Source organism: Callospermophilus lateralis, chromosome 9 (genome assembly GCF_048772815.1).
Source record: "Callospermophilus lateralis isolate mCalLat2 chromosome 9, mCalLat2.hap1, whole genome shotgun sequence".
Lineage (NCBI taxonomy): Eukaryota > Metazoa > Chordata > Mammalia > Rodentia > Sciuridae > Callospermophilus > Callospermophilus lateralis.
In genome coordinates this window covers 69763655-69787695 of record NC_135313.1, presented here as the reverse complement: position 1 = coordinate 69787695, position 24041 = coordinate 69763655, and the positions used below count along the sequence as shown (strand labels likewise).

General features: G+C 34.9%; 1 protein-coding gene across 2 annotated transcripts in view; it reads right to left on the bottom strand.

Moving 5' to 3' along the window:
• Ly75 (lymphocyte antigen 75) overlaps positions 1 to 24041 on the bottom strand; it is a 92464-nt gene that overhangs the window by 24543 nt on the left and 43880 nt on the right. The window contains exons 14-25 of one of the 2 annotated variants that reach the window (XM_076865759.2): positions 23734 to 23815; positions 20303 to 20371; positions 18470 to 18588; positions 15225 to 15256; positions 14295 to 14470; positions 13580 to 13647; positions 13223 to 13302; positions 12388 to 12527; positions 10531 to 10636; positions 9935 to 10095; positions 2010 to 2139; positions 707 to 933 (exon numbers count right to left, since the gene is read on the bottom strand). In XM_076865759.2, coding sequence (XP_076721874.2) covers positions 707 to 933; positions 2010 to 2139; positions 9935 to 10095; positions 10531 to 10636; positions 12388 to 12527; positions 13223 to 13302; positions 13580 to 13647; positions 14295 to 14470; positions 15225 to 15256; positions 18470 to 18588; positions 20303 to 20371; positions 23734 to 23815 — 1390 coding nt within the window. Of the gene's footprint in view, positions 1 to 706; positions 934 to 2009; positions 2140 to 9934; positions 10096 to 10530; positions 10637 to 12387; positions 12528 to 13222; positions 13303 to 13579; positions 13648 to 14294; positions 14471 to 15224; positions 15261 to 18469; positions 18589 to 20302; positions 20372 to 23733; positions 23816 to 24041 lie in introns of both variants that reach the window. The other variant, XM_076865758.2, reaches the window with a different exon arrangement.

The following is a 24041-nucleotide window of genomic DNA, read 5'->3' as shown; positions in this document are numbered from 1 at the left end:
TGTCTTGGTATAGTGGCGTATACCATGTCCAAGAAGAGAGGCAAATATGCTTACAATGATGAGAGGAATATGATAGCTTAAAAAAAAAAATCCTCCATTTGACTGGAGCCAAAGCTTAGTTAGCTGCATACCAATCCCTGTTCATGTTGCATAAATGTCAATGCTGGGAATCAATAGGAGACCAGTACTCTGCTGGGCAGTGCAACGAATGAGAGGTACCCAAGTCATCTGCCCAGGAACAGGACTTGAGATGTGATACACTACTCTAATCTCTTTTTAGAATGACTTAACTTTTCTGCCGAGTTTGAAACTGATGGAAAGTTTCCTTCAACATCATCCACAGTGCTTCCATATGCACAACCTCAACTGGTTTTTACATTCTTTCCTTCTTTCTTTCTGTTGGTTGAAGAGATATGGCAGCTCCTGAATCTAGCTCACTCTATGGCTAGAATAAATACAAAGTTCTAAAGTATTTTTATCTGCTAGAACAATTTCTTCATCTAATCAATAAGGCGCTAGATCTTTTACTTGTGGAAAGATCATTGTCACACACACACAAAACATATATTCATCAAATTTACTGGAGTCAGATTTAAAAACCTCTGTTTTTTTTTTTTTTTTTTTTTTTTAGTCTACAAGAAATGCAATGCACAATAAAAATGTCACATCTGTCATCCAATCCTTGCAGTTGGAACTGAAAACTTACGTCTTGACTGAAGAGTCCAATCCAGAAGGAAGAGTTCTGAAGGACTGCCTGCACAGCGAGGAATGCCTGTTGGTAGGCGTCGGTGATGCTCACCAGGTGCATGTTCTCCCTCAGGCACTCCTTTTGGGCGTCGAGCCATGTCAGTGTCTTTGGTATTATTTTGTACAGGTTATTAAGATACTTTACAGTTTTTGAGGTGTTCTGCAAGGGCTGTCTGTCTTCAGTGTCTGTAAAAGAAAACAATAATAACAACCATCCCACACATGCAATGTAAGACATGGGACAAGTTTTCAAATGTTTTCCTGACTAATCTGCTTTAGGTATTTCTTGAATATTTGCTTGTTTTAAATTTTGGGGTAAGAGAATTAGGTATGTTTTGCTATGTACCTTAGGCAAAGTGTCTGACCTGCAACATTTGGTTTCTAAAATCAGAACGAGATTTTGTTTAGTTGTTCTAAAAGTAGTCGGCAATAAGATTACCATTTCAGTTTGGTGCCAAATACTTCCTTTGTCTGAACTGCTTCACCAGGTAAGGTATTAAAAGTGTCCCCTTACAAAGTACCCTTACAAAGTACCCTGAAACAATGCACAAAGCCACTTAAAAGAGGAGATATTTGAATTCCTGCTTTATAGTATTTATTTGAATAAGGCAGTGACTAAAAAGCGTGGGACAAATGGGTAAAGATCAATTTAGAAAAAAAAACTGCCGAAGTACAAGAAATATACTTAAGGTTCTCATTGTGTAACAATTTTTTTTTTTTTGTTGTTGTTCTTAAGTACTTGTTAAAAACTCTCTATGGTCAATGAAAAGCAATGTAATATCTTTTTCAAATTATGGATAATTTCTGTTTTTAAGTACCCATTTTATTTGTGTTTGGGTTAGAGGAAGTCATAGTGATCCATTTATAGTGCTTTGTAACTTTAAAATTGGTGCTGAACTTAACAGTGAATATTTATACAGTACTGAATTACATTTAAAATATTGTTTTTTCTTCTCCTTTCCTCAAGATGAAAGCTAAACTATACCAGAGTAGAAAGAACACAATTCACCCATAACTTACACTCAGTAGACAACTACTATTAAAAAATTCCATATTATATTTAATTTTTATATTTTATTAAGTATGGGAATGCCACTTGAAAAAAAAATCACATTCCATTTGAGATAATCTGCCACAACGAGGCAATATAATTTACCCATGATTATAAATTCATATGAATTCATTTATAAGATTTTTGTAAAAAAGAACCATATATTTCTAACAGCATAACGTGCCTTAGTTATCTAGATAACAATTGATACCTGAATATTTCTGACAGAGAGATACAGAGTAGTATTCGCTGCAGGCAGTAAAATTCCACGACCCAGTGAAAGGTGACTTTGGGAGGTTGAGTATCACAGCGCAGTGGTAGTGGGACTCTTCATCAAAGAACTGAACAAAAAGCCAAATATGGACATGGGATTATTAAACTAACAGTCTGAAGATCCCAGCAAGAAAATTCTGGATTCCAAATTGTTTTTGTTCCCCTGTAAAAATATCCCATCAAAGAACTTACAATGAAATTTCTATGAAAACCCTGATTAAACTTTCAAAGTCTAAGAAAAGAACAATTAATTTGAGAAATTAAAAAACAAAATAGTGGCAATATGGTAAGTATATCTTCCAACAGATAAAGAAAAATTATTAGATATAAAATAAAAATAGCTACAATAATACTTAACATTCTCTCAGTCTTAATAGTTCAAATAGGCAAAAACATGATTAATTAAATTTATTCAATGTTTCTGAGCTTTTTGTAATGATGAAATTCTATACCTCATAATAGAGAATTCACCTTTAAGTTTGGGTCCTATATGAGTCACTGCAAAAATTTCCATATATTAAGATAAAAGTTTACCTAGATTTCATTCTATAATTAATAATTTGAGACATAAAAATTATGCAAAGTATATTGTTCCTATATTTTTTTATATATTTAAAACATCACACTTACAAAAATTTTTTAAAGTAACCTTATACCAGGAGCAAGAAATTCTAAAAAAAAATGCTACTCCATAAATATTAAACCAAAATTGAAATAAAATAATTATAACAAAGAATAAAAATTTTAAAAATTCGAAAAAGGAATATGGGCCGAACTTTTTGTGGAGGCAAATGTGTATTATTAAATGATTTCTCTTTTTTTTTAAAGGAAAAGCAGACTAAAAGTTCAATATAAAAAACTAGAAAATGAACAAAAAAGTAACTCCAGGAAAAGCAGGACAGGAAAATGTGGAAGTAGCATGAATAAACATGGATTGAGCAATAGGCATAAAAAGTGAAAAAGAGAGTAGAGAAAACTAATAACATGCACCTATTTTTCTAAAACCTAAATAAGAAAAAGTAAAATGCATTTAAAATAAAATATGAAGACTTAAAATACTGTATACTACTTTATTCTAATATGTTTGAAAATCTAAATGAAATAGATACCTTTTTATATGTATTTTTTTTAGTTGTAGTTGGACACAATTCCTTCATTTTGTTTATTTATTTTTTACATGGTGCTGAGGATTGAACCCAGTGCCTCACACGTACTGGGCGAGTATTCTACTACTAAGCCACAACCCCAGCCCCCACCATTTTTATTTTTTAATAATTTTTTTCACAGTACCTTTATTCTATTTATTTTTTTTATGTGGTGCTGAGGATCGTACCCCATACCTCACACATGCTAGGCAAGTGCTCTACCACTGAGCTACAGCCCCAGCCCAAATAGATACTTGAAAAATACCAATCATAAAGGAAAATAGAAACACCAAACTGTACCAGTGATTTGGGAGAAAATTGGAAATTAACGATAATGGTTATTAGGGGAAAAAAATCCTGATGTGTCTGTCAGTTACTGTGCTAAAACTTTGAAGGAATTATTCTTATGTAATACTCACAATGAACTTAGGAGTTGGGTGCAATAGAATTGGAACTTGCAGATGGGAAACTGAGGCCCAGGAAAAATTCAATAAGCTTCCAAAGTGCAGAAGTGACTGAATTGGAATTAAAACCTAGTAATCTCACTTTGGAGCTGGACCATCAACTACTGCAACAAACTCCTTTGTTATTAAAGACTGATGTCTTAAAAGGACTCTGACATTTTTGTACATAGTTCTTTCAAACTTTCAGGGAAAGATAATACCCCAGTAGTGTCATAATTCCAGAACACAGAAAAGATAGAAAACTACCCGGTTTGTCTTCTGAGGCTCACATGATCAGCATGGCTTAAAAAATTAACTCTATGAACACAGGTGAAAACATTCTCAAATAAAGTTCTTTCAAATCTAATTCAGTTAGAACAGTAAAACTATTCACTCCAAACAACTAGATTTTTTTTTTAAGAGAGGGTGAGAGAGGAGAGAGAGAGAATTTTAATATTTATTTTTAAATATTTTGTTGTATCGGTGGATACAACATCTTTGTTTTGTATGTGGTGCTGAGGATCGAACCTGGGGCGCACGCATGCCAGGGGAGCGCGCAACCGCTTGAGCCACATCCACAGCCCCCAAACAACTAGATTTTATGCTAAGAACATCACACCTATTAATAGGTTAAAAACTACATGATAATTTCAACAAATGATGAAAAGAAGCTTTAGAAAATATAATACTTTTTCATGATTAAGAATTTGAAATAAGCTTATAATAGAATTATATATAAACATATATATGTATATACGTGTGTGTGTGTGTGTGTGTGTGTGTGTGTGTGTGTTTGAGGCGCTAGGGATCATTCCCAGGGCCTTGAACGTACTAGGCAAGCACTATACCACCGAGCCTATCAGTCAACATAATTTTTTTTTTTTAAAGAGAGAGAATTTTTTTTAATATTTATTTTTTAATATTCGGCAGACACAACATCTTTGTTTGTATGTGGTGCTGAGGATCGAACCCAGGCTGCACGCATGCCAGGCGAATGCGCTACCACTTGAGCCACATCTCCAGCCCCTCAACATAATATTTAACAACAAAAGACTGCAGACAGTACTGTTAAGATCAAGATCAAATCCAGGGTGGTGGCCATTACTCCTGTTGTTTTCCAGAGTTGTGGAAGTTTTGGCATATGTAGGGAGGCATGAAATGAAAATGAGAGGGGTAAGTATAGAAATTAAGATAATTGTTATTTGGACTGAGGTTGTGGCTCAGGAATTGAGCACTTGCCTCACATGCATGGGACACTGGGTTTGATCCTCAGCACCACATTAAAAAAAAAAAACATAAATTAAATTAAGATATTGTGTCCATCCACAACTAAAAAAATATTTTTCAAAAAAAGATAACTGTTATTTGCAGATTATCTAATTAGAAACCCAAGAAAATCTAGTTTAAAAAAAAGGAGAAGAATAAGAGCATTTAGTTAGATGGATACCTATGGAAAAATACAAAAATCCCTAAACAATAGCTTTCCAATATCAGTAGAAAAATCAAGAAAAAGAACTGCCATTTTTAATGGCAATAAGGAAGTGACAGAACTCCTATTAAATGTCACAGAGTAATCTATGGGAAGACTTGAATAAATGGAGAGTATAGTATACCACATTTCTTAATTGGAATATTAATTAAAAATATATCATTTTTCCCTAAAATGTAGTCAAATTCTCATCAGGAGTTTAATTTTTGTGATTCTAAAGTTTGTCTGGAAGAATGGACACGAATAGCTAAAGACAGTTTTAATGGCATATGTAAAGGAAAACTAATCCTATTATACTTTTTAAAATATGGCAAAATTATAGTACAGTTATATGCTGTATAACACTACTTTGGTCAACCACAAACCACACATGTGACAGTGGTCCATAAGACTGTATCAACTAGTGATGTCATAGCTGTCTTAGTTTGTGTAAGTATACTCTATGATGTTCTCTCAATGACAAACACCATACTAAATACAGTCATGTGTTATTGAAGAAGGGGAGGACACCCTATGAGAAATTCACATTAGGTGATTCTGTCACTGAGCAAACATCATAGAGTGCATTTGCACAAACCCAATGGCGTATTCTACTATATGCCAAGGTATATGGCATAACCTATTGCTCCTAGGCTACAAACCCGAACAGCATGTTACTGTACTAAATATTATAGGCAATGGTGACATGAGGGTATATGCGTATTTAACCATAGAAGAGGTACAGTAAAAATACTGTTTATATAAAATATTAAAATTATAGAGGGAAATACCATGAATGGAGTTTACAGGACTGGAAATTGGGACAATCAGTGAGTGAGCAGTGAAGTAAAGGTTGAGAACATGACTGTACACTATTGCAGACCTTATAAACACTGTGCACTTAGGTCACACTAAATTTATAAAAAATTTCTTTCTTCAATAATAAATTAACATTAGCTTCATATAGTTTTTAAAGTCACATACTTAAATATTTAAAAATTTTTTACTTGTTTGAGTATCATTTAACTTAAAACCCAAACACATTATATAAAATACCTTCTTTCTTTTATCTTTATTCCTTAACCATTTTTCTATTTCTAAACTTTTTTTTTTCTTTCTTTCTGTGTTGGAAATAGAACCCAGAACCTCATATATGCCAGGTAAGCACTCAACCACTGAGTCACATCCCCAGGCCCTTTTGTTTTTTAAATTTAATTTTGAGACAAGGTCTCACTAAGTTGCCTAGGCTGGTTTTGAATTTGCAATCCTCCTGCCCTAGACTTCCAAGTAAATGGGATTATAGGGGTGCACCACTGCACCTGGTCATTTGCTATCCTTTCATATTACTGGAAGTGCAGTGGGTTTGTTGGCAACACCATCCACAAAGATGTGAATAGTGTGTTGCTACAATGTTACCATGGCTATAACACACTAGGTAAGAATTTTCCAGCTCCATTATAATCTTTTTTTTTTTTTTTTTTGGCAGAGGCCAGTCGGGAAGTGGTGGGAACTGAACCCAGGGCCTTCTTGCATGCAAGGCAAGCACTCTACCAGTTGAGCTATATCCCCAGCCCTCCATCATAATCTTATGGGACCACTGCTATATATGTAATCTAATGTTGACTGAAATGTCATTATGTTACACATGACTATAATATGTCATATATACATACTCTTAATATATGATGAAGTAGGCATCCTGTATTGCTTTCAACAGATGGAAGTATATACAATAAATGATGTAGAACAAGTGGCTAAGATTAGGAAAAGGACTAGTATTCACTGACAGTATATGCAATATATCAATGTTATAATGTGTTATTAGAGAAAAAAAGGCAACCTATAACACAAAACTAGAAGAAAATACAGGTATACATTTAGGTAACACATGATAAACTTTCTAATCTGAACACAGTGGAGGGAAAAAGAAGAAAGAAGACAGATTTGAACATATTCCAAAAAAATTCAAAATGTTCCAGAAATATTTATTCTGGTATTCAGACTTAAAAAACAACCTAGGGAACTATTTGTAATATATGCAAGAAGCACAGGGTGAGCCTGAGTTTATAAAAGCCAAAAAAATCAATCAGAAATACAGGAAGGTTTTGACAGATAACTTTGCAAAGACTAAGAATATTCACACTTGAAACACAAATTATTATGTAATTTATGAAAGTTTATTTGAAATCAGAGGAATGTCCATGAAAATATGAAATTATTTAAGCTACAAAATTATCAAGAATTTTAAAAGGCTAATGTCATTAGAGGCAATATAGTAGAGTAGCTAAGAACCCTGGTTCTGCAGAATCTTGGACCTGGATTTAAATTTTGCTTCTGCATGCATAGGCTCCATAATCACTGGCAGATAATGACACTCTTTATCTGTTCTCCACATTTTTAAGACAGGATAGAAATAACATACCTATTTTACACCTATTGTGCACAGTAATGAGACAATGTATGTAGTAGCAGAGTGTCTAGCATATATTAATGGCTTAATACATGTTATATTATTAAAATGCTCATGAGGATAGAAGGGCAGTCAGAATATACTACTAACAGGAATATAAACTCAAACCTTTCTGGAAAGCAACTTGGTAACCAGAACTTTTCCTAAATTTATCTTAATGAGGTAATCTGGATTATAAGTAAAATTTATGCACAAAGATGTTCATTGCAGCACTATTTATGATTATGCAAAATTGGAAACAACCTAATACCCAGCATTGGTTAGGGAAATAGTGGCATATCAAGAAATAATGTTTAAACATTAAAATGCTTATCAAGTAGTTTTTTTTCTTTCTTTCTTTTTTTTTTTTTTTTGTGTGTGTACCACGGATTAAACTCAGGAGTACTCAACCACTGAGTCACATTTCCAGCCTTATTTTGTATTTTATTTAGAGAAAGGGTCTCACTGAGTTGTTTAGCACCTCATTGTTGCTGAAGCTGGCTTTTAACTCAAGATCCTCCTATCTCAGCCTCCTGAGCTGCTGTTTTTGGGGTTTCTTTTGGTGCTGGAGATCAAACCCTGGGTCTTGCACATTCATTGGTAATGCTCACCACTGAACTGTATTCACAGCCCTCAAGTTGATCTCTTAATAGCACCTATAAATACTTATTATATAATACTATATGAGGAAAGTTGAGCTCATTAGTATTTATACTGTGATCTCATCTGTGCCAGGGAACCAACATGTAGTAACGATACTGAAATCTATATTGTGGTTCTCTAATCAGGGCTCAAATACGGTAAGTCATTAAGTAGGTCATGAATCAATTCAGTGGATTTTGGCTGGCCTTTGTGATAATAAAACAGAACAGGATAGGATAGGATAAGAAAGAAGAGTGGAATGAAATGGACTAGAAGATAATAGAAGGAAAATATCAGGATGTACAATCTCTCAGGGTGGGTATTATTTCTTGAAACTTGTGTTTTCATTCAGTACTATATCTACATCTATGTACTGGATACTGATTTAAATATATTTCTTAACATGGATTATGGCTGAAAGTTTAAAAGCCATAAAAACAAAGTTTAAATTTAAGTGGAATCAGGGTTGACTCTGTGTGTGTGTGCGTGTCTGTGTGTGGTGTGTGTGTGTGTGTGTGTGTGTGTGTGTTTGCCCTTGTGTAACTTACACATTTTCTATTACAACCAAATCTTATTTTGAGACAGGATATTTACTTTGTACACTGTTAGACAAAATTCAGAATTCCCTTTGCTATCAACATCAACCTTAAACAAAGCAGCACTGTGTTAGGAAAATCAATTGATTATTATCCAGGATATATTTTTGAAACTGGACGTTCATATTAGGTTCTCAATCTTTGCCTTTTGTGAGAACAAACATGGTCTTGACTAAGCCTGTAGGAAGAACAGAAGCAATGGGCAGCAATGTTCTGTTGGTGTAACTACTGTCAACACATTGCCCTTTCTCCTTCCCTTGTTTCCTATGAAAGAGAATGTCATCCAGAAAGTAAGAATATGGCTTCTATACATGCAGCTCTTCACCAAAAAATGATCACCAAATACATCTTTTTCTCTCAGGAAGCTGAGGTTGAGAGGTCACATCCCCTAAGTGTTAAGTAAAATATACATATTTACATCTGTTTTCAACAGACTCCTGACAAGTTTACATGCTTGTTAATTAAGTATTATGGCATCTGATGCTCTTGTGAAAAACTAGGTTATCCACCTGAAGGCTGGAGTTATGAGATGCTTGTTGTTGTTCTCTTAAGGGCTTTGTTGGGCTATAATTCATACAGGATACAACTCACCCATTTAAAGTGTACACTTAATTGTTTTCAATGTATCCACAGAGTTGTACAACCACCCTGAAATCAATTTTAGAACATTTTTATCACTCTAAAAGGAAGCCCCGTACTCTGTAGCCATTACCCCCACTTCTTCCATCCTCCTTAGCCTCTAGCAATCACTCAGTTAGTTTCTACCTTTATCAATTTGCCTATTCCATAGGTATAATATAAATGGAATCATACAACAGGTCCTTGTTCTTTTGTGTATGTGCGTGTTACTGGGAAGTGAACCCAGGAATGCTTTACCACTAAGCTACATCCTCAGTCCTTTTTTAATTTTTGAGATAGGGTTTTGCTAAGTTGCTAAGGGTCTTGCTACATTGTTGAGGCTGACCTAGAGTTTGCCATCCTTCTTTCTCAGCCCCCTAAATTGCTGAGATTACAGCGTGCACTACTATGCCCATCTAGGTCCTTGTTTTTAATCCAATAATTTATGAGAGACTCAGGTATTTCACAAAATTGTATACATCATCAATTCAAAAAATCTTACATTTGTTGGTATACTCAGCATTCGACCAACCAGCAATGGGTGGAAATTGCTGTATGTCAGTTCTCTATCATCTGTCCATTTGTTTATCCTTTCATAGGCAGTCCAGCGCAGACCAATCCATAAACTACCTTCCATATCCGGAAGCAATGATGTAATAAAATCTGTTAGAAAGAGATTTTTTTAAAAAAAGCATTTGATTTATTGAAATTAAAGATAGACCTGTACTAAAAATATCAATGAATACCTTTTGTTTAACTATCAAGATAATCTTTTATCTGCTCTATAAAAATGTACTTTAATTAAAACAAATTTTTTGGGGGGGTTCAAGGGATGGAACCCTGGGATGCTTGACAACTGAGTCATGTCCCCAGCCTTTTTATTTTTTATTTTAAGGCAGGGCCTTGCTAAAATGTTGAGGCTGGCTTTGAACTTACGATCCTCCTGCCTTAGCCTCCCAAGTCACTGGGATTACAGGCATGAACCACCATAGATGGCTAATAAGATTATTTTTATATATTAATTTCCTACAATCTCTTAAAACTTACTTTACTCCCAGATTAGAATAAAACATATTTCTCAAAAAAAATTGCTGGTACCTTGTTCACTCTGGCTCAACACTGAAGGAAGGGTGCCACCATAGGAGTGACAGATATCTCTTGCTTCGGAAAATTTAACAGACTTGGGTTTGATTTTTAGAAAGCACTGCAAACAAAGACACATATGAAGCATAAGATTACAGACACAAGAAATCTCACATAGTAAGTAAATACCTCTCTTTTAGAGGGCTGCTGACATTCCGTCTGTGAAATATGTAAATTTGCAAAGTAGTACCATAAGGATTCAGGTTCATACTTTCAAAATAAAGAACTAAAGAATGGTCTTCAAACTATCACATTAAAAAAAAATCTCAAAGGGGGAGATATTGGGTTCCAGTTAACTTCTTAGTCACATCACTCAGTAACTCTATGCCTTTGAACAAGTCACTTATTCTCTTTTGGTTACCTCATTTGTAAACCATTATGTAGGGTTGTTGTGACTTATAAAGTACTCGATGTTGACTAAATTATATTGTTATATTGTGTGAATGTACCAATACATAAAAATGAATCTCACCATTACATATAATTATAATACACTAACAAAAATATGGAAAAAAGAAAATAAATCTTTCATTTCTTGAGTGTTTCTATGTGCTAAGCAGTTTTTGTAGTTTTGTCCATTTAATTCTTACAACAAATGGGAAAACTGAAGCACAGGAAAGTTAAGTAACTTAACACATAAGTGAAATAGGTACCAAATGGTAAGGTTAGCATTTAGATTCTGTTCTATCTGATTTCAAAGTCATTACTTCCCTATATCAAGAAACACATTTGAAAAGAAAGCATCTCTTTTTCTCTTGGCAGGATATTTTAATTCAATTTTATGTCAACTATGCAAATTAACCTGGTTCTAGTATGTTGGAGAATTAAACAAATTGTCCTAATTTTTAGCAGTCAGAATACACTGCTACCCTTACTAAAGATGCTTTCAGGTGTCAAATATTTTTTCTTTTTGACATTATGATCACTGGGTGTGAGTGTTGTGCCCCAAATTGTGCTCCTTGCAACAACATCCTACAAAAAATTATTTTTCAGCTTTCTTATAGACTGGAGTGGCCAATAAAATATAGGCAAAGTCACTCAGTCACTTCTAGAAAAGACCCTAGAGAGAAAATTTGAACTTAAGCATGAAAGCCTTATAGTAAGGATGGCAGAGCAGACACAAAGAAGCCTGAATTTGAAGACTCTAGGAGTTTCCACACCAACCCAGCTGGTTTACCTTTAAACATCTTTTATATGAGAAAATAAATGTTTTAACATACTGTAGCAATTTCTTTTTAGTAGCCAAACACATTTCCTAACACATATGTATACCAAAATGGATTATGCATCTCAAAGAGGCAGATATAGAATGCAGCATTTCCCAAACCTTTTTAATCATAAAATTCCCATTTGGAGGCAAAATCAACGATTAATATTTTGTAGCATATGTGTAGTCTCTGAAGAGTAGTTTGGGAAATGCTGATCTTATTTGATTGTCAGATGCTGCCTGGATGCTCTCCTTGAGGGGGAAAAGAAAACAGCAGCCAGAAATTAAGTCAGTTTCTTATGTGCCATAGAGATAGTCCTGACTAGTCAATGTATTACTAACCATTGACAGATCCACTTTAGCAATTTAAGTGTTGGTAGCATCAGAATAGAAATGCTGCATTTTGAAATACCTGCATGCATGACTAACTTGAGAGTTAACTCTTGATGTCACCCATGGTTTCTGGCAACAGAAAGGATCAGGCAGGCTACTGATGCATGCAGAGATGCTTAGTGAAGATGTCTGATGGGTTGGCCTTCCACCATAGGCCATAAACCAGCATGAAAACAATCACTGTCTGTACAGTGTAGCAATTCTCTTTTTACCTTATTCTGAAAAGGAATCCAATCCCCAGAACACTGAACTTTAGCAGCAGAATCTGGACTATATTTCTCTAATGAAGATACATTGTATTTTTCACAGATAAAAGGCAATTTGGTTGCGCAGTCTGTTGGTTTATTTAAGTCTGAGAAATAAAAAGCAAGATTGCAATGGTGAAAATTTTTCAGCACATTTTAAAAACAAACATAGTAAACAAAGGCTCTTTTAAATTTTATTTTGTGTTTTTGGTGCTGGGGATTGAACCTGTTCTACCACAGACTGAGTTAAATCCCTAGCTGCAAGAAAGGCTCTTTAAATCAGTCTTTCTCAAATGGGCAAAATATATTCCCTTTCTTCCCTAGCCTTCCATTATCATCCTTCTATTACCATCTGTCTTCCATTATCATTTATATTAGTAGGTTCTAACACACCAATATTGCCAGTAAAAAAAAAGAACACAATTGGTGTAACTACCACCCCCTTCAAAGAATGATGGCAAGAAACAGGAGGAATTGAAAGGCAAGTTTATTTAGGAGTAAGGGTTATAAACCATATTTTACAACTACTGTCTCTTCACCTTTGTAAGTGTGTCTAAATGCTTATCATTTATGAAAGTGGTAAGTTTATTCATAAGTAAATACTTTAGGATAAAGGAAGTTAGATTATTCACAGTGAAAAGTTCCTTTTTGGATTTGGAATTTGGGCAATTGTCATTAACAATATATCAGAATAAGATGAAGCTACCAGATACATAATCGAAATGAAAACAAGATTAAGCTAGCAACTGATCCTGAAGTTCACATATGACATGATCACCATTAAGGTTTGGACTTAACTTACCCATAAACCAAGTCTTGGCAGACATGTGCAAGCATTCCTCCCCAAATCTCATAGGAAAGTGGTGCCAGGGATGTCGTGAGCTGAAAGTAAATAAGAGATTCAACAACTCATAAGGTAATTAGATATTCCATTCTGGCTTTTTACTCTAAGTTATTTTAATTCTAAATTTAATATTAATGCCATTATTTTATACCACTTTTTTCTTGACATTAATATGAGAAGGGACTTGGCTTCTTTAATCTAGGCAGTTTATGGATTAATATTCAAAACTACTTATAAATAGCAGTCCATTAGTCAAGGGCAATCTGGGACTGCAATAAATGATAAATTCACAAAGGCAGAATCAATGTCACGTACTATATAAAATGACGATCTAGTGGCTGCTCACTCGTTCTCACCCACCACTTCTGTTCATCACGTGATATCTGCAAAAAAAAAAATAATAATAACCACAAACACCTATCCTTAAAGATGCTGAATTTTCAAGGAAAGTTTTGCTTTAAATATTAATCACAAATAACTTCAATTTCTAGACATTCCATTATTTGGTCTCAAAATGACATGAATCATGACTTTTCACCAAAAAGTAATTTGACAGTCCCTATTTTATATATTCACAGAACCTAGTTGGGGTCTAGAAAATAGAGTTGCTGTAATTAGAAGCATACATTAATTGGACTCATACATTAAATGGGCATACAGTGTCTTATTGCAATTAATGATAAATTTTAAAATATACAAATTATTTCTCTCCCTAAAAGTTATTTTATAACTTTATTAATAAGTAGAAACAGAAATTTTAATATAAGTTAACTTCTAATAAAGTCATGAATTAGGATAATTCATATTATCTACTGATGCTCATCTCATAAACTGATATTTATTACAAATCGTGCCATATTTTAAAACATTAAGCAATCTCACTTAACTTTTCAAACACTGAACAATTAATATGGATGTTGTGAGGCAAATTTACTTTAGAGGAACATTTAATTTTTGCAGATTTTTGGAAGTATTTTTAATGGAATAAGTATAATAAGAAATATATTTAAAATGCATTCTTTTAAATTACATTTGCTATTTTGTTTTTGATGGCTTTTAGTCCTGTAAAAGACGTTATAGTAGCAAGAAAGCTGTGATTGCTAGCACAGTACAGGACGGCTTCTTCGTAGTTCAAGTGAGGATCAGCAACAAACCAATATTCACTTCCTTCAATTATAACTGGAGGCCCATGAATTCCAGCACGCTCTAAATAAGAAGATCAGAGTTAGGACCACGCCAACCAAACTGTACCCTGTAAGTATGTGGTAACGGTTAAAATTTTACAAATAGTAACTGTTTTGGTTTGGATGTGTCTCCCACAGGCCCATGTATTAAAGGCTTGGTTCCTAGCCCATGATGCTATTGGGAGGGCTGGAACCTTTTCAGAGGTGGTGCTCAGTTGGAAGTCTTGGGGTCATATGGAGGTGTGCCCTTGGAAGAGATACTAGTACTCTGGAGCCTCCTTTTTCTGTTTTTCACTTCTCAGCCACCAGGAGTAAGCAGTATGCTCCACCAAGGGCTCTCTGCTATGAAGTGCTATCTTGCCACAGGCCCCAAAGCAACAAGGCTGACAGAATATGATCTAAAACCTCCAAAGTTGTGAGCCTAAACCTTTCCTCTTTCCGAGTTAATCATATCAAGTATTTTTATTACAGTAAGGGAAAGCGGATTAACACAATAACCCATCTAGATTACTGGCTCTCTCTGACTGTGGAAGTGCTAACTGCAAGGAATTAAGGATTCCTGAGCCAGTGACTCTGCCACTTTTCTGTATTCACAGAGAAGAAAAATCTAGCCTCTTTGACTCATTCCACACCATCCACCCACTTTCCTTGCCTGGAGACAATTTTATTTCTCTTGAAGACATAATAGAGAAGAAACTGGCACTTAAATAATTAACGATATACATTGTCAAAAGGATAAAAGCAGCTTTTGCTAAATTTCAGTTTTCTTAACTCACCTGGATTATACCAGTCTGGTGTTTTTGGAGTGCTGCCTGTATAAAGAAGAAAGCAAGTGGCTTGAGTTTAGTATCTGATCACAGATCACCTTACTATAAGTAGGGCCTTTTAATGTTAATTACACTGTTATGAAGGTTTATTCATTTCTGAACGAATCATTTGATTTCAAGTTATGTCATTTAGTTGAATTTTGTAGGGCTTGTACTAAAGCTTCTTCAGTGGCAAAAGATAGACTTGCTAAATATTAATAAAGTATTCCAAGCAGTCTAGGGCTGGGGATGTAGCTCAATGGAAGAGTACTTGCCTAGAACAAGCAAGGCCCTGGATTGGATCCCCAGCATTGAGGGAAAAAATATATTTTAAAAAAATATATAAATGCATATGGATAATAAAATATACAAATCCATATATATAAAATATATCATACACACAATACATATGTATGCATTACTAGCAGTTTTTTGCTTTGTATTGGAAGTCAAAAGGAAGACATAGACAAAACATAGCTAATAATTAGAAAGTTAAAAATAAGTAAATGATGATGTTGTATAACTTACACAGAAGTACTAAGGGGTTTGCATCAAGGTAATCACCCTGTAGGATGAGGCTATTCAGGAACTACTTCTCTATCTAATGGAATTTGAGTTAACTGCACTGTATACTTAGAGGGTTAGAGGTTACTGACTCATGAAATGCGGTTGGACAAAGTGTCCAATATTGAAGCTTTTGAGAAAGTGAAACAAAACTAGGAGGAAAACAATAAAAGTCAATGCAGATTCCTGAATGGAAATGGGAAATATGATATGCTTCACAGAATCATGGGCTTCACAGTGGTGTTCGGGCCCTCACACACTATGGCTGAGGTGCTTCACTAACTCCCTGAGCCTTCATTATCTACTTTATAAAAATGAATCTACTCACAAAGCACTTGAAGACCTTGCTATCACCCCTAAAGTGGTACCCACACAGCCCCATGCACAGAGCAGTCTTCACAGGATTCTAGTTGCTTCCTTACCCCTAGTCATACTGGCTACAGGTCACAGTGGTTTCAACTCTAAAATATAATTCACTTTATTTAATTATAGGGTAAAACAGCTGTTCTTAATATTGCTGTGGTATCGAGGTTTAAGTCATCAGATGACCCTCCTGAGAGAGGACAGCCTACACATCCAGCATCCTTGGGTTTTCTAAGTTCTCTTCAGATTGGATAGTTTTCATCAATAGAAATGCAAATTGATTTAAAAAACGAACACAGTTTCTTGTCTATGATATTGTCAAAGTCTTTTTTTATATGAGACTATGAATACATATGTGTATATAAGGTAGCAAGAAGTATAGCTGCTGTATTTGATAGTGATAATTTCCCTAAAAACATTTTTACGAATTTTATTTTTGATATTTTCCTCAATTAAAAAAAAGAATATTTTAAAAGAATACCTAGTAATTATGGCTAATTAAAAATCATAGGTTCATATCCCTTTTAGAGAAGAGGGGACTACTTAGAACCAGGTAATAAAAAGGCAAGAAGAGAAAAGGCATGGTGATTTAGGCCAATAAGAGGAAAATTTCTTTAAGAAAACCAAAAATGCCAATTAATGTAAGTTGAGTAGATTTCGGCTGCTGCGGTAAACAAGAAAAATATCCAATCAGATGAATGCAATACCTTTTAACTTAGAAAGTTAGGTACTGTCAAAGGGGAGTTAACATTTAAATCTTGGATTGAGCAATCATTGATTGCTTTAAATGACTGGTAGTTGATTCGAATGATATTTAGTTATTTAGCATTTTATTTTGATTCTGCATGGGGGAAGAGGGGGTGTTATTATTTAGATCTGTTTGATTGACTTTAGATTTGCCAAGACAGTCAGTTCCCTTTAAACTAGCACATGCTCTATCATAACATTTCCTGACATTACAGTTCTGTCATTTCTAAGTTGCCCTGGTTTCCACTCTTGGTCTGCATCTCCACCCAAACAGGAGGTGGGGGTAGCTGCTACCAGTGCAGGAGCCTTGGAGTGAGCAACGACACTCTGTAGTAGGCTGATAAATGCCACCAATAGGAGGCTTACCCGAATGCTTCAAACCAGAGACATTGTGCATATTGACCTCAGGCACAGTAACTGGCAAGTCGTTGTATATATTAGTTACTTTTCCACTTCCTTAAAGACCTTCCAAACTGGTTTTCCTTTGCTCCTTTTTGAAGTTTAATCAAACAATCAGGAATAACAGGGCACAGTCCTCCCCACCACCCCAGGACAACCACATCAACACACATTCATAAGCACAGAAGCACTTTTACTAGTGCCTGACAGTCCTCTTTCATGAAAGAGACTTGCCAGTTACTGTGCCTGAGGTCATATTGGTGGTCCTTTGTAGGAAAATGGGCAAAACAATGACTCAATCTTTGTAGTTCTTTGAGAATCTGTAGGAGGATACACCTTTAGTTGAAACAGTTACATTCAGTTCAGAAATTCACTTTAAAATTTCCTTTGTATTTTCCATTGTGTTTACAATGTGTGCTTAAAAACAACTGGAGGGTCTGGGGGTATAGCTCAGTTAGTAGAGTGCTTGCCTCACAGGCTCAAGGCTGTGGGTTCAATCCCCAGCACTGCCAATAAAAAAGGCGGGGGGGAGGGGGGGAGGAGTAAAGTCTTCTCATCATTTTAAATAATAATTTCCTAACATTTTCCTTGTAAAATACTAAATTAAAAAAAATCTATTTCTCTCTCTTTGTCATCAAAGGCTCTGCTATAAATCTAAGTTCCTGAATTTGAATTTACATGAAGTATTAGCAGTTTTGGAGTTCATTGACAATTGCTTCTAAATTTTATAATAACCTGCCAAATTTTGATTTTTTTTGGTTCCTGCCTAATTCTTCTCCAAATTATTTTCATTTTGTTTTTAATTTTGCATCAAAATAAAAATTAGAACGGTTCTCTCTTCATCTCTCCTTTTTATTAAAATAATCTCTCATACCAAAATTTAATCTCCCTTAAATGAGCCTTAAATTTTGTCTTCTATATATTTTTTTTTCTATGACCAAAGAGTAAGCTATTACCAAATTTGTGTAAGCTAGACTTCTTATAGGAGAGGGAGTTAGGCAGTAGGGGGGTGGCATAATATATTAACTGCACCTCACGACATGTAAAAATTACAACTGTGAACTAAAGCGGTGTCCTATATACTTCTAGCTCAGCATTTGCAACATTAACATGAGAAAATTGTGAAAAGGAATAGCTACCACTTACCTTTTGGAATCTGGCATACCCATTCAAGTTTTGTGTCACAAGCAAAAGGCCTCAAATAAATATATTCTCTGTCATCATAGAAATGCCAGCTTCTTCGCCATGGCCTGTATATAACCTAAAGGAGGAAAAGGATTGCAGAATATTTTGAGGTTGCTGCTGCCCTTATGAAACACTAAACTGTACAGACTGTGGCCTTGGTCCCTATTTCAGCCCTGGCACTTAAGCTTTCTGTAGAATAAATGACACATGAATGAATGGAATGTTTGAATAGTAACTGCCTGAGCAAAAGCCTTCCAAGGGGACTGAAATAAATTATAAGGCCATGTTTATGTCCAACATGTTAATTCCTGTCTCTTTTCCCCCTGATTTTATTGACAAGAAATTGTAGAATCTTGTACTTATAAAATTTGGAAAAAGATCAAGTTATAAAAGAACATTATTTCAGCAGTTTTCAAGCACCAGGCTGTGACTGGAACAGATCAGAAGATGACACAGAAGTCCAGGCTCAGGGGCTATACTCCTTTGGTGTTGTTCTGACATTTCCCAATGCCTCATGGCCAGGGTGGCTCCCTGGGAATTCCAGTCAGCCACTTCTCTGAAGTGTTTACCTTTTCTGTGCTACTTTGGGAATTCTGTACAAATGGTATGATACTATAAGAGTTTATTCCAAGAAGAGTTACTTTGAAAATAGTGTTTTCCAAAAAAAATTTCTCAATTTTTATTGGCCCAAACCTTCCGGTAGCATTTTCCTGGGCTACAAAGTAAAAATATTAACTGGATGTGTCCTCTTTCCTTGTCTTCTATTATTTTTTAATAGGCAGTTCCCTCGAATCTACTTCTTAGCCCTTTCCTTTTTATAATATTCATTTCTCCCCTTCAACTCCTTCAAAGTTTCTTTAATTTCAACTTATGATAGGACACATCTAACATCAAGGTTGGATTTAAAACTATCTAAATTAAAATAGAGCATATTCCACAGACCAGTGCACCTTCCAATCATATTATACAGTGGTTAAGAGTACTGGACTCAGACATGTTACCACCAACATTTCAGTCCTGTTACCACCTAACCCTGAGTAAGTTACTCAAAGCTCAAATTTCTTTCTCTACACAATAACTATGGTAATAGTTCCTACCTAACAAGGTTGTGTATTAAATTAAAAAATATATATGACATGCCTTGCACAGTACTTGACTTCAAAAGGAGTCAATAAGGGTTTGCTGCTCACCATCCCCACCATCACTGCCATTACCACTGTTATTCTTTCATAACAACCCCGTTCCTGTGTGTAACCTGTATTCTGCCCGTCATAGCCCTGGCCTGATGGTATCATCTGCTTGTTTGTCTTTATCTCCTACTACACTGGAAGTTCTTTGAAGACAATGACAATGTTTTATAGCCTGTCACTGTTTTATTCCCCTTCACAGATTCCCTGAACATATCACTTATGAAATGGATAAAGGAATGGATTCTGCAGAGGTAAATACCTAATGGGTCTTTTATGTCTTCCACTCCTATCTGCTGTATTTTGAAATTTGTCTCAAGATAAATCTTGCTCATACTCTCAGTTCATGTCATCCTCCATCCTCGGAGACTTTTTAAATTGTCCTATTGTTATCAAAAAATGTACAAACACCTCATCCTGGCATTAATCTAATTTCCCAATGTTGTTGCAAAACAGCATTGAAAACAACTGCCTCTCCTTCTTTCCTGGGGATCAGGCCAAAGACCTCAAGCATGCTAAACATGTGCTCTACCACTGAGCTACCATCTCACTCCCGGATTTATTTATTTACTTTCAATGCAGATTTTCCAGCTCTAGACTGACCTTGACAGCGGCACAGTCTCTGATGTCATAATCTTGCTGAAACTCATTTTCCATGATAATAGTAGACACCTGAAAAGACAAGAGAGCCTTGAGAATTTAAGAATGATGCATAAATATTTGCAATTTAGATGTAATTTAAGCAGCTTTAATAACGGAGCATGTTCATGTGCAACTGAAAAAAAACAGTTTAAAAATCAGGATGCTAAATCATGAGAAGACTTAGACAATGTCATAATGTCATAAGTTTCTAAACAAAGGAAGGCACAGTTTCAAAAGTGGAGGTTAATGATGTAGTAATTTTACTGCTATAGTGAAAGTGTCAAGACAATGACAACAACTACTTCTTCCACCTCCTCCGTCTTCTCTTTCATGTTTTGCATATGTTAAAATGCTGGTTATTTGATCAACTAATCTCAAAGATGTTACAAATTGAAAATACAAGTCAGAAAAAAGAAAAAAAAAGGTCAGTAGTCTAACATTTAGAAAGAATATAAAACGAATTAACAGAAAGGTAAGGTGTAGCAAATATTGAATATTTTAAAATTTTGCTGTTTGTGTTATTTAAAATATCTCTTCAGAATAATGTAAACATTTGAAATAATATTGGAAGATTTTTTAGGTTCCCACAATGAATTGTTTCTCTCAATAAAGATAATTTCTCTTTATATAACTCCTATTTTTAGATAATAAAAATAAAAGTTTCTCATTATTAAAAAAACTAAAGCCAGTATGATGTTGCACACTTATAATCTCAGTGACTTGGGAGACTGAGGCAGGGGGATTGCAAGTTTGAAGATAACCTCAGCAATTTAGCAAGGCCCTCAGTAACTTAGCAAGACCCTGTCTCAAAATCAAAAATAAAAAAGATCTGAGAGCTGGAGTTGTAGCTCAGTGGCAGAGTGCTTGCCTAGCATGTGTGAGGCACTAGGTTTCAACCTCAGCACCACATTAAAAAATAAAGGTACTGGGTCCATTTACAACTAAAAATATTAAAAAAAAAAAAAATAAAAAGATTTGGGGATGTAGCTTGGTGGTTAAGGACCCCTGGGTTAAATCCTCCGTTACCCACCCCTCTCTGCAAAATAAGTAAAAAAAAAAAAATTATTAAAAGCAAAATAAAGAAAAGCTTTGAGGAAAAAAAAATTACTTTTACTAACCAAAGATGGCCACCACATCTATGTATCTATATTTTTCTCTTTTTTGGACCATTCATAAACTATATATATTTTTAAGTAAAAGTAAATTAGAACCTTGTTTTTTTTCCCCTCACTTCATATACTTCATATATGTGAGTCTGTTTCCATTTCAGTAAGCATGCAGCTTCACAATTTTAATGATAGTTTGGTATGTGGATATATTTATGTTTTTTAATTGACAAGTAAAATTGTAATTTTTTTATCATATTCAACATGATGTTTTAAAGTATAGGCATTGTAGAATGACTGAATCTAATTTACATATACTTTACCTCACATTTTGGTGGTGAGAACACTACACATCCACTATCAGCATTATTTTTAATAACTATAATTGCCATGTTGCACAATAATAGATCTCCTGAAATTAATCCTGTTATCAGTATCTGATATTTTATATCCTTTGACAAACATCTCATTAATCCCCTAACCCCTGATAACCACCATTCTACTTTTCTAATTCTGAGATCAAGTTTTTTTGATTCCACATATTGATGAGATCATATGGCATTTATCTTTCTAACTGGCTTATTTCAATGAATATTTTCACCTCAGGTTCATCCATGTTGTTGCAAGTGGCAGGATTTCCTTCTTTTTATGACTGAATAGTATTCCATTATGTATATATACCACAATTCCTTTATCCATTCATCCACTGATGGACATTTAGGTTGATTCCATATCTTGGCTATTATGAATAATGCTGCAATAAACATGGAAGTGTAACTATCTCTTCAAAATACTGATTTTGGGGGCTGGGGCTATAGCTCAGTGGCAGAGCACTTGCTTAGTACATGTGAGGCACTGGGCTCGATCCTCAGCACCACATAAAAATAAATGAATACAATAAAGGAATTGTGTCCATCAACAACTAAAAATATTAAAAAGATTACTGATTTCATTTCATTGGAATATATACCCATAGTGCAATTCCTAGATCATATGGTAGTTCTTTTTTTTCTTCTTTTGATTATACTGGGGATTGAACCCCAGAGGGTTCTTCCTCTGAGCAATATCTCCAGTCCTATTTTTATTTTATTTTGAGAGAGGGTCTTGCTAAGTTGCCTAGGCTGGCTTCAAACTTGTGATCTTCCTGCCTCAGCTTCCCTAATTGCTGATATTAGATGTGGGCACTACGTACCCCCCACTATCTTTTGTCTTTTTGATATCAGCTGTTCTAACAGGTGTGAGATAATATGTGTTTGTGTTTTTAGTTTGTATTTCCCTGATGATTAGTAATGTTTAGCATTTTTTCATATATTTGTTGGCCATCTGAATGTCTTGAGAAATGTCTTTTCAGATCATTTGCCCATTTTAAGTTGTTTTATTTGTTTTCTTGCTATTGAGTTGTTTGAGTTCCTTACATATTTTGAAGATTAATGCTTATTAGATATATGGTTTACAGATAATTTTTCCCATTATCTAGGCTGTCTCTTGGTTGACTGTTTTCTTTGGTGTGCAGAACCTTTTCAGTTTGGTGTGATCCCATTTGTCTATTTTTGCTCTTGTTGCCTGTGTTTTTGGGTCATATTCCATAAATCACTGCCCAGACCAGTATCATAGAACTTTCCCTCTTATGTTTTCTTCTAGAAGTTTTGTAGTGTTGGATCTTACATTTAAGTCTTTTAACTCATTTTTAGTTGATTTTTGTAGATGGAGTGAGATAAGGATCTAATTTCATGCTTCTGCATGTGGGTTTTCAGTGTTATCTGCACTACTTTTTGAATAGACTATCTTTTCTTCACTGTGTTCTTGATTGCCAGAAATCATTTGTGTGTAAATGCATGGATTTTTTTCCTGAGCTTTCTATTTTTCCACTGATCTATGTATCTCTTTATGTAGTACCATTTTGTTTTGGTTGCCATAGCTATATAATACTTTTTATTTTTTGAACTCAGGAATTGAACTCAGGGATACTCAACCACTGAGCCACATCTCAAGCCCTTTTGTATTTTATTTAGAGACAGGGTCTCACTGAGTTGCTTAGCACCTCAGTTTTGCTGAGGCTGGCTCTGAACTCTCAATCCTTCTGCCTCAGCCTCCTGAGCTGCTGGGATTACAGCATGTACCACCGTGCCCAGCTAAGTAATACATTTTTGAAGTCCAGGAGTGTGACACCTCCTACTTTTTGCTCAAGACTATGGTAATTCAGGTTCTTTAGAGATTCCTTATGACTTACCTGTTGTTGAAATAAACACTAGTTCCATACTACCCCAACAGATGGTTTTAACTTACTGGTGTACGATCACTCCACTGCCACGATCCTTGTAGGTCTGGGCTCCTTTTATTCAAACCTATCCATAGCCAACGCTGGTCACTACATAAAGAGGAAGCATTACAAATTTTTTCAGGATACTTGGTGAAAATATTTACCATTCACAATGCTTAAAGTGCTTCAGTCATATAACTTTATTCAGACTATCTTGTCACTGACTGGAAAACACAATCTCAAGCCATATAAAGAAGTCCTTTGAGCTGAGCGTGGTGGTGCACACACCTGTGATTCCAGCTACATGGGAAACTGAGGATTGCAGAGACCAGCT